At 38.7% G+C, this 10,975-nt stretch overlaps 2 protein-coding genes across 6 annotated transcripts; both read right to left on the reverse strand.

Moving 5' to 3' along the window:
- Positions 1 to 1,841: 1,841 nt before the first annotated feature.
- On the reverse strand, positions 1,842 to 6,984 carry LOC140009308 (cell division cycle protein 48 homolog). The gene is made up of 9 exons (XM_072054453.1): positions 6,743 to 6,984; positions 6,424 to 6,589; positions 5,188 to 5,416; positions 3,858 to 4,624; positions 3,527 to 3,748; positions 3,377 to 3,448; positions 2,987 to 3,268; positions 2,543 to 2,902; positions 1,842 to 2,365 (listed from the first exon to the last, which is right to left on the reverse strand). Exons 1-9 carry the CDS (start codon positions 6,769 to 6,771, stop codon positions 2,075 to 2,077), a joined length of 2,418 nt encoding a protein of 805 aa, XP_071910554.1. The 5' UTR covers positions 6,772 to 6,984; the 3' UTR covers positions 1,842 to 2,074.
- Positions 6,985 to 8,345: 1,361 nt separating this feature from the next.
- On the reverse strand, positions 8,346 to 10,573 carry LOC140009309 (uncharacterized). Of its 5 annotated transcripts, none has more exons than XM_072054455.1 (4): positions 10,315 to 10,572; positions 10,089 to 10,153; positions 8,715 to 8,791; positions 8,346 to 8,542 (listed from the first exon to the last, which is right to left on the reverse strand). In XM_072054455.1, the coding sequence occupies exons 1-3, from the start codon at positions 10,493 to 10,495 to the stop codon at positions 8,723 to 8,725; spliced, it is 315 nt and encodes a 104-aa protein (XP_071910556.1). In that variant the 5' UTR covers positions 10,496 to 10,572; the 3' UTR covers positions 8,346 to 8,542; positions 8,715 to 8,722. The 5 variants fall into 5 exon arrangements, with proteins under 5 accessions (XP_071910556.1, XP_071910560.1, XP_071910559.1 ...); XM_072054459.1 differs by having other exon boundaries at positions 8,346 to 8,592; positions 10,348 to 10,568; XM_072054458.1 differs by having other exon boundaries at positions 10,348 to 10,567.
- Positions 10,574 to 10,975: the final 402 nt, after the last annotated feature.

Below are 10,975 nucleotides of genomic sequence, written 5' to 3' on the forward strand. Positions count from 1 at the left end.
TGATGCGGTTCTCTTCTTTACTTGAGTGATCTATCAAAGCTTTACGCCCCTTGTTCTTTACTTTCTTTTATTAACTATTATATTTTCAGTACTTCTTTCTTAGTTTATAAAATTAAGCATTGTTTGTGAATTGCTGAGTTCTCATAGAAAAATTCTTTTACATCTTTCAATCATCTTTTTATCTCACATGCAACATATCACTACTCTATATTTTTGCGCACAAAAACTAGCAATCCAAACCTTTCATTTCAATTCCTCACATGTAATTTTTAGTACCGTTCAAGTGGTAAGCAGTTCGATCTCCAGGGTGATCTGGACCTCAGAAATGTCCTAAAAACGCTCAAGGCGAAAATATCAAACACTCGCAACTATTTGAAGCTGTTTGTTTCCATATATGTAGTCGCAAATTGCAAGTCTTTAGATGCGTGGAAAGTGGAAACCATAATGGTTTTTCTTTCATTTGATAGGGCAATTGCCTACAAAATGCTTTGGAGTGGGGCTTTTTCGTTTGTTCTTTACCTAGAAAATGCTTGGGTTGACAGACAGGTAATCAGAAACAAGTATACATACCATCACATAGAAGGCTAATATAGTAAAAGCAAAGCTCTTATAGCTAGATATCTCTCAAGGGAATTTGATTGCATTGCATGCATACTCACTCACCACACAGGAAGGAATACGAATTCCAGAAACCAGGACACATTAATTTTTAGTATCGTTCATGTGGAGTTGTCTCCTCTTTTTTTTTCCTCGTCGATGTCCATAATTATCTATAAGTGCCACCATGTCCAGCAGCCGCCGACACCATGCACCAGGATCTGTCTCCTTTTTTCAGTTCACATGCATGCCTGCCTCTATATTGAGAGATGTATGTATATCACGCTTATATGCAAATTACAACCACGTAATCCCGGCCAAATTCCGCTAGCTAGCTAGTAATAATCTAGGATCGGAGGCAAGTCGAAAACGAATCAAACTATTAATGAATCAATTTGCGTTCAAATTTTGTTCGATTTCATTTAAGACAGCCCTCTTATGTTTGCTTAGATCCAACCTTCAATAGTAGTACGCGTTTGGTCTGAATTTCTCCACATGCCCAGACTTTTGAGGGCCTTGGAGAACTTTGCCACCGTCAACCAATCTGCTTTGCACCTCTCCAGATACATGTGACCAAATCGTGGAGCCTTATGTTGGCGCATACTTATAAATCTGGACACAACATTTGCGTGGACTCGTTTTTTGTTTGCTCGGTCGTTGGTTCAGACAAGATGACCCGGCTCTCCCTGCAAAGACTCGAGACCCATGTGCTCTCTTTGACATAGGGTCTCTCTCAGGTTTCATGTACTCTGATGGATCACGAAAATAAATACATCCTCCGCCAAGGCCTAGCATCATGGCCCCCTTCCTGTAGGGGCATACATTGGACTCCAACAATTTGACGTTTTTTATTGTTGTTTAATGTCTTGGATTTGGTTTCAGTGGACAATCCACAGTGGTAAAAAACCTAAAGACAGCCGCTCAAGCAGACCTGGGCCGACAACCCAATACGCTGACATGACAGAATGGCGCCAATCTTAAGTTCAAATCAACCAAATCCATGACGCACGATACCAACCACAGAGTCAGTCAGGCAGCTAAATTCGAGTAACCAAGAGGACCGACCGACGAGAAACATCTCTGATAATTATCTCTCATGACATCCTCAACGTCACTTGTTTAACTTTTCATACGCTGTTTATTTAAATTCTTCTACTCTCACGTGATGTGATGTGATATGATAAAGTGAAATTGACATTGAATTTGCCACCGAATAGTGACACACAAAGGATTCCAACAAAATATTAAAATGAAAATGGAGCATTCGATAATAATCCGCTATAATCATCCGAAAAGAACAGTTACGAGGTTTTTGGGGTGGGGAGGTCAGGAATATAGACCTCAAACCACCCAACCCAAAGTTTTTAGCTGAATAAGTACCCAATTTAAGATTTTTTAAGCCATTTTACAGGGGAGATTCAATAACGTACAAAAGTACCATATCACATTCAACATAGAATAAATTAACTAAGACAACCTAACTATAAAGGTCATCTTCATCAGCTCCACCAGCCGATGCTGCAAAAGGGTCAGCGCCTGTAGCACCTGCACTGGTCTCAGAGAATCGGAATTCGGTACCAAACCCTCTAGACTGCTGCAAGGTTTGAGCAAATGCCTGATATTTACGTATGTCTGCATCACTGACACTCCTACGAGCAAACTTCATGGATTCCTCAAAGTGAGCAGCCTTGATTTCAGCAACTTCATCATCCACGTCCTCCTCCATTGCCTCAGGATTATCTCTCCTCCTCCTCTCCCTCTCAATATCCTGTCAAAACAGGTATCATGAATTTCTCTTTTTCAGGGTAAATAATGGCAGCTGGCAATCACATTATACGACAGAAGAGGAACAACATTCCAAAACCCAGTTGGAAGAAACAAGAATCAGAAAAAGAAAAGGCGGTGAAGGAAAATTCAGGAGTGATGACAAGGTATTGGAGCTTACTTTTTCAATATTCTCTCTGATAGCATATTTACAGGCACGTTGACATATCTCTGTAATATCAGCTCCACTAAAACCTTGGGTATACTTGGCTAGAGCTCTCAAGTCTACGTCTTTAGAAACAGGCGATTTCCTGAGGCTCGCCTTGAATATCTGATGGCGAGAATCTTCATCTGGAAGAGGGATATAAATCAACTGATCGAGTCGTCCAGGCCTCAAAAGTGCAGGGTCAATTATATCAGGTCTGTTGGTGGCACCAATAATGAAAACAGTTTTCTTTGCATTCATTCCATCCATTTCAGTTAGCAGCTGATTCAAAACCCTATCAGCAGCACCTCCAGCATCTCCTACACTACTTCCTCTCTGCAAACATTGTTATGTGGTGCCAAGTTAAAAGGAAAACTTAATCGGGACTAAAATTTCCTACAACTTAGCGAAAAAATTTACCTGAGTAGCAATTGAATCCAATTCATCAAAGAAGAGTACACAAGGAGCAGATTGGCGAGCCTTGTCAAAAATTTCTCTGACGTTGGCCTCACTCTCTCCAAACCACATGGTAAGTAATTCAGGACCCTTAATGCTAATAAAGTTAGCTTGACACTCGTTTGCAATAGCCTTTGCCAGCAAAGTTTTGCCACAGCCTGGTGGGCCGTAGAAAAGAACTCCCTTTGAGGGGGACATTCCAAATTTCTCAAACTTCTCAGGATGCTCCACTGGGTATTGAACAGTCTGCACAAGATATGGTACAAGAGGTAAGTTGCAGAAAACCAACAAAACATAGGCAAAACTTGGTTAGCATTTATGCAGAAACCAATTATGATAATGCAACTAAAATACCTCTTGAAGCTCTCGTTTAACATTCTCAAGGCCTCCAATATCATCCCAGCTGACATTTGGAACTTCAACCACCTGGCTCAACCCAAAATGAAGATCTTAAAAACCAGTAGCTCTTAAAATCTTAATTAAATAGAATAAAAATAAACTCACAGTTTCTCGGAGAGCAGAAGGGTTGCTTGTCCCAAGTGCAGTCTGGAAGTGCTCATTGGTGACGGCCATGGAGTTGAGTATCTCCGCATCAATAGAATCATCTTCCAGGTCAATCACATCCATTTTCTCCCTGATGCACTGGAGTGCAGCCTCAGTACACAAAGCTGCTAAATCAGCACCAACATAACCATGGGTGTCCTTGGAAATTCTTTCCAAATCAACCTGCAAAAATAGATTAAAGTTTAAGAAACAATTTACAAAAAGCAAGCAGTGACAGAAATACAAGAAGAGGTAAACTCAAAACCAAAAGTCCAGGGAAGCTTGACATTACATCTTCAGCAAGCTTCATATTCTTTGTGTGAATGCGAAGAACCTCAAGCCGCCCAACTTCATCTGGAACACCGATGTCTATTTCCCTGTCAAATCTCCCAAACCTTCTCAGGGCAGGATCAATGCTATTGGGACGGTTAGTAGCACCTATGACAATAACGTGGGCTCTGGACTTAAGCCCATCCATAAGCGTCAAGAGCTGAGAGACAATTCTTCTCTCAACTTCTCCATGCGTCTTCTCACGCTTAGGAGCAATAGAATCAATTTCATCGATAAAAATAATTGATGGGGCATTCTTCTCGGCTTCCTCAAATGCTTTCCGGAGATTGCTTTCACTTTCTCCCGCCAGCTTTGACATGATCTCAGGTCCATTAATGCAGAAGAAGAAAGCACCAGTTTCATTAGCCACAGCTCGGGCTATCAAGGTCTTTCCAGATCCTGGAGGACCATAAAGCAGAATTCCTTTTGGGGGCTTCACACCAATTGATTTAAAGAGTTGTGGATGCCTCAAAGGCAACTCTACCAGTTCACGAATCTGAGCCATCTGTTTACGAACTCCTCCAACATCATCATAACCAACCTCATCCAACCGATCTTCATCCTCCCTTCGCACTGGTTCTCCCTCACAAAAGATTTCAGTATCAGGTGCAACCACACAATACTCAGCGGGGTCAGATTCAATCACTTTGAATTCTACGCTTCTCATTCCTCCCCTTACAAGGAAGAGGTCACCCTTCCTGACAGGACGATATGCCTCCAAGAAATAGGCTGTGAAAAAAAAACAGTATCAGTACCCAAATATGGCACCATATAAGCAGTAAGCGAACAAAGAGACTCAAAAGCTTCTCATATCCAGCTGACTAGCATTCAAAAATAAGCTTCACTATAACCACTTACAAATCCGAAATGGCATCTTATTTGTTATATTAAACAAAAATGCCACAAAAAAATTCCATTTTTTGAGTTTCAATTGGACTTTTAAGAGCAAGCAGTGTCCTCAAAAGTTAAAAGAATGCACCTAAAAAAATCAGAAGGATAAGCATGAGTCCACTCGCATGTAACCCTAAAAATCTAGAAATTTTAGACAACCAAATCCATAGCGCATTGGAAATAAATTTGTACCTCAAAGTCAAATCATTAAACTAAATAAGTAGCAACAAAGGTAAATCAACATTTGATATAGATGGAAACCATATACACACCCACACTGACGGTGTGACAGTTGACTAGAGCAAATGATAATCAACCTTGGTAGGATCTTCAAAGATAAGTTCATAAACATGGTTATATGCGGTGCTTATAGGCAAAAAGTTAAAACGTAAGAAACTTACGCTTCAAATAAGCATCAAAAAGGTTTCCAGTAACCCCTTCAACAGTATCATCAATGGGAAGGATGTGAACACGTTTCCCATACTTGACATCAGGACACTGATGCACGGAAACCACATCTCCAAGCCTAACCCTGAGGTTTGACCTGACGACCTTGTTCATCCTAATCTTTGGTTCATCACAAGTGTCATCAGCAAGGGCAATGCAAATTGTATCCCTTCTTTTCTTTCCCTACATAGATAAAAGTGACAACAAAGATTAGTGATCCAATATTCAAGTATTGAAAAGTTGAAATTAGCCATTGAAAATGCAAAACAAAAACGATTATATAATGACTGTGCACTGGTAATACACAAATAGGACAGATCAAGTTATTTTATCCAATGATCCGAACTATCCAGCATGAGAGGCCATGCCAGGTTAGAAAACCAAACCACATTCGGACCACTAGATTTCTTGAAGCTACAGAAAAGAAAGATTTTGACATGTCTTACAGCTAAAGAAGTTAACAAATCTGCAATGTTTCATCATCTAAAACAAGTTGCAACAATCTAGAATTGACTAGTAATAATGACTAAATTCGTTGCCCAGAGATGTAGAAACCTCTTTCAGCTCAAAGTTGCATGTTTAAACAGGACATGTATACTCCAAATCACAAGAAGATAAATATAGCTCCCCAACCTGCGGGACACATAAAAGTTTTACAATTGATAGCTCACACAAACTAGTTCCTTAGTATCTTTGATAGGAAAATGGAAGTCTTCAGATTCAAAAGATAATTAAGGAAAAGATTAACAAGAACTTATACCCCATATTCAGGGGTGCATATTCCAAATATCTACCGGGATATATATTCTAATGCAAGAAGATACCCGGACTAATTAGCCTTTTAATAGTAGCAAAATTGTGAGTAAACAGAATGGATAAGCACTGACACAGCTATACACAGTAACTAAGGCTTAAAGTTTTATTTACTACTTTATCCCTAGCCAATCTCCACCATGCACTTCACGAGCATGTGTTTCCAAAAATCCAATCTTTAGTATAAATATCACCAAGATTTCACAGATCCAGTAAACCCCTCAATCGAGCAGTCCAAAGTTACAATTTAATATACCATCCAGACCACTAATGTATACATCCTCACCAATTCTAACCGTAATGAAAAATCAAGTCAAGGCCAGCAACGAATACGATCAAACAATTCTAAAATCCATTCCCAGAAAGAGGGATAAAACCTTAATCAAGATGGTGTCGCCGCGGAAAAGCTGAAGCTTTTCCATGGTTTCCGGGTGTAGGGCCACGACGGAATTATCATCGTTGATTGCCTCATCGACAACGAGCCGATTGGGCGACTTCTTCCTCTCTAAAATCGCAGTACTGAAATCCCTCTTTGTTCCTTTCCTGCAACCACATTCAAGCCACGAGAACAAAGGCAAAAAAAACGTCAAAGAGAATCCGCTAAAGAAGAAAGACAGGATTTATTTAACCAAATATAAATGGAGAGATCTGAAAACAAAGAAAGAATGAGAAAGGGGGAGGGGGGGGCTTGCTTACGAGTCGGAAGATTCAGCCTGGTTACTCATGGCTGGGCGTAATGAAGTGGATTGGATTGGATTGAAATTAGAGTAGAGCACAATGGCAAATTTGGCTTTGTGGAAACTGGCGTGAGGGAGATCTGAGGATTTATGGGGTTATTAAATAGGAAAGCAGGGGAAGCTAATAGGTTTTCTTGTTGGAAAAGAAATGCTTTTTTTGTTTCTATTCTTTGCTTCGTTTCTTTGTTTTACTCAGAACTCCGCCCAGATGAGATGAGATGAGATGAGATATGGGCTGCTGTAAAAATTTTTCGGCTTCCCAGGCGTCGGCAGGTAAGTCTTTGGTGATTAACTTCGTATTGTAGGAAGGTTTTAAAAAGTTGCCTTTCGCACCAAAAAATATTATAAATAATCTCCTCTTCTTGTATTTTTTGCTTTCCCTAATCCATATGATTTGAAATATGTTAATAAGCAAATAATTATCATCAACTACGGGATGATTATATATCACCAGCAGCTTTCTTATAACCAAATGAATTATACTTCCAATATCCATTACCTTTTTACTACCGAGTAAATTACAAATTTGACTTATCCATGGAAAATTGGTCCTTTCTTAGGGAAATTCTTGATCAATGTTAAATTTCTAGCTTTCTACAAAGAAAGGGGGTTTCCAAATCTAGTTCATTCTAGCTTATTCGAGGTGAAGTGGTAATTTTGAGGAATCCACATTCACAAAATAACTGGAAAGCAAGAAATTCATTTTGCGTGCTATTGAACGTGCGAGTTCTCCGCCCGATCCTTCTTTCCCAGGTGGGTTCATTTAGATTGCAGATATCACCATTTTATGATATTTTTGAAATTATGCTCATTCAGAAAATTCTAGAACGAAAGACGTAGTATTTGACTCCTTTTTTTTTTTTTTTTTTTTGAAAAAATGTAGTATTATTTGACTCCTAAAAAATTTGCTGTTATTATTACCATTTCGCCTGAATCATTGATTAGATAGTTTTCTGACGTTCTTAGCTTCTAGAATGTTCCGTGTCCCCAGTAAAATCAATATCGTCACTGCTTTCTTCAGAGTCCTGAAGGCCCAAACGGAAGCGAATATGTAATCTCCATACTAACAAGGAACAGAGGGGAAAAACACAAAAAAAAACAAAAAAAAAAAGATTTTCCGTTACGAGCGCACTTCTTGCCCCTACGCTTCTGATAAGCCCATTACAAGAAACTTCCCAGCCCATAGGCGCAGAAAACTTTCCAGCCCAAGTACTAATGTCTTAAAAAAAATGGCTCCATGTCCCGCACAAGTACTCCGTTTTATCTTCCACATTAAAAAAAATAATAATAAAATCTACATAAGCGTGCGTCTTATTAATTTTCTGAAGTAAAAGAAAGGATTCCACCTGCAAATGCAAGGAAAGAGATCATATTCTTCACTGCTTTCCCGAGATTTGAGTTTTATCTTGACAGAATCCAAAAACCAAGCCTTAAATGTATACTTTGACTCTTCTTCAAGTTAAGGAGTATAACCGTTGTCTTAAGTAAGACAGTATTTGATTCAAGAATTTTTACCAGCCCTAAGATGGCCATCGCTCCCAAGGCCATTATGACAAGAAACAGAGCACCAACAGCTTACTTGAAATTCAACACACAATGTCACTCCTAGAGTAAATTACACCCAAGAAATCTGCCCAACAGGTGCAGAATAGTTTAAATATTGGATGCACGGACAAAGTAGCATAAAATTACACCCAAGAAATCTGCAAGCATAAAATGGCGTCTATCACATTAACATTCCAAGTGCAGCAGCACGTCCCTGTGATAAAAGGGTATCATTTTACTGTCACGTAATGATGATACATCCATCTACCATCGAAATGAAACCACCAAGTCTCATGGTCAACATATAAATCTTCTGTGTGCACTATAATATTACCGTTTGAAACTCAAAATCACATTAATCAAGTAAACAAAATACAGTTTCTTACTCCATAAGTCATTTAGATGAATCAGCACCCTCAGTAGCTTTAATTTCTATTGGGCACTGAGATACATATGGTTTTAGCTGCACACGCAAAAAAAAAAAGAAAAAAAGGCAATCAGTATGAAGCTCAAGTCCTGATACGAAAGTTAGAAAAGAGGCTTCACTTTGAGTTGATGACAGAAACCCATATATTCTCCAATCATCCATATTCTAGAATCAATATTTGTTAAGACTACAAACAACCTTAAATTCATGCAATAAATCAGCGGAAATACGATTTTATGCGAAAGAGACAAGCATGTGCAGTCTCATCAACCCGGAGGCAAACTTACCAATGCACAATTAAGAGCACTAATCTCTGAGAATTAACCACTACTAGGATAACAATTTAATGTGTATGATCTGATAATACGCTCTTTACAGGTGCTCTCTAGGGACTCTACTCATTTAAACAATAGAAATGAGGATACATTCAACAGAAATGTCCTAGATATAAGCGATATATAGGAGAACAGACAGAGATTGTCATACTTTCAAGATAACACTTTCTGTATACATTTTAATAGGGTTTAGGATAAAACTTTCAAGATACATTTTACTAGGAAACACTATAACCTCTCCGACACCTTCACGAGCTAGGGTTGGAGGAAATTACATGGTAAAGCAGGGAACATGTGAGAGTCGTACGCTTATTTTGCATCTCCAAACAGTTTGAAGAGTAACAATATCCCCAACTTCTAAATACTTACTTCTAAAAAGCAGAACATTCTTTTTCCTATTCTAAAACTAATCAGTGTCTCAGAACTAACCAACACTGAAATAACTGAGGGCTTCCAATCCGACGTAATAGACAAATCAAGCAAGCTTAATTTGCTTCCTCAAGAAATTCCAATCACAGAAAAAAAAAACGTCAAATGTAATGTCATTTTCCCAACAAGAAACAGGTTTTTGCGAAATGTAGAGCTATCTTTATACCCAACATACGTACGTCGCCATGATTCAAAAAATGCAAAACCGTCCCTTATTCAATGTTTCACCCATTTTCAGGAGGACAATCCAATACCCATGTATTCCTAGCAAGGTATACACTGACGTCATCCTTTTCCGGAATGAAAAGAACTCTATTTTGCTCTGTAGATTTTCAGCCCGACTCAGAACTACCTCAAGACCAACTGCAGAAAAAGAGCAGTCAGCATGAGTACCAGAATAAGCGTACAATCTATTCAGAAATCACTCCGTGCTACTAGAAACATTCATCATCCTAGAACACCTAGGAAGGCATCCATTGTGACCACTGAAGACCTACTTTTTTTTTTCTTTTCTTACTGCTTCATGACAATAAAGTGTTTACGATTTGTTAAAGATAGAAGTGAAGCACCTTGAAGTCCGTTAGATCGGGAACCACATAGTTAGGCAGCTTTTCTTGCACCACCACATAGCCACCTGCAATAAAACTTAACCATCAACTTTGTTAACCAATAAAACCTCACCTGCACATCTTTTAATTCTGTCTCTTTTTAATTCAAAAGCAGAATTTGTAAAGTTCTCATCGATAGGTTCATAATCCCTAAAATATTTCAAAATACACAGAGCAGAGGATTCACCAAAAAATAGCCACAGCAAGATAAGTGGAAAACCTTTGCGAGTGTGGAAACCAGTAGGCTTGCAATTTTTTCCCTTATAGTAATCCCGAGGGCCTCTTTTGGAAGTGAGAATATCCAGTGAAGATGTCCGCTTCCTCCTGAATGCCGACCTTCCCAGCCCTAATATCAATCCCAGCGCCATTCTATCCCTGAGCAAGATAGGGAGAGCGAGTGAGGAAACAGAAAGAAACCTAGGGATGGAACGGGGGTTTAATTCCTCTTTTGCGCCCTTTAACTATATCAAAATTCTCACTTTAATTTTTAAATTTTAAAAAGAGACACTTTAATTTCTGAATTATAAATTTTACCTCATTTAATTAAGATCATTGAAGAAGCAGAGAAGATTTTAGACTTAAGTGAATATACTTTAGGGACTATAATAGAAGTAATTTTATATACTTTAGGAATTAAAGTGGAACAAATTTTATAGTCTAAAGACTAAAATATTCAATTTAAAGTTTAGGGATCAAAGTGAGAGTTTGGATATAGTTAAAGGGTGCAAAGTGAAATTAAATCATGGGAGTTTAGACTCTGCGTTTATTCTGCATGAGAGTGGACCATTTTGTCGGTGGTGATTTTGTGATTATGTCCGAGAGTTCTGGGTAGTTTCGGTATTTTGAGT

The sequence above is a fragment of the Coffea arabica genome, chromosome 6e, assembly GCF_036785885.1.
Source record: "Coffea arabica cultivar ET-39 chromosome 6e, Coffea Arabica ET-39 HiFi, whole genome shotgun sequence".
NCBI classification, from domain to species: Eukaryota; Viridiplantae; Streptophyta; class Magnoliopsida; order Gentianales; family Rubiaceae; genus Coffea; species Coffea arabica.

What these genes read in the sequence shown, in the direction of transcription:
- LOC140009308 (XM_072054453.1), bottom strand. Translation starts at nt 6,771, where the DNA reads ATGAGTAACCAGGCTGAATCTTCCGACTC. An exon ending in CTTCTGCTCTCCGAGAAACT is followed by an intron (nt 3,449 to 3,526) that starts GTGAGTTTATTT and finishes GGGTTGAGCCAG; the next exon opens with GTGGTTGAAGTTCCAAATGT. An exon ending in TGGATTCAATTGCTACTCAG is followed by an intron (nt 2,903 to 2,986) that starts GTAAATTTTTTC and finishes CAATGTTTGCAG; the next exon opens with AGAGGAAGTAGTGTAGGAGA.
- LOC140009309 (XM_072054455.1), bottom strand. Translation starts at nt 10,495, where the DNA reads ATGGCGCTGGGATTGATATTAGGGCTGGGAAGGTCGGCATTCAGGAGG. An exon ending in CTTGCTGTGGCTATTTTTTG is followed by an intron (nt 10,154 to 10,314) that starts GTGAATCCTCTG and finishes GTTTTATTGCAG; the next exon opens with GTGGCTATGTGGTGGTGCAA. An exon ending in CCGATCTAACGGACTTCAAG is followed by an intron (nt 8,792 to 10,088) that starts GTGCTTCACTTC and finishes TTGCGTGTGCAG; the next exon opens with CTAAAACCATATGTATCTCA.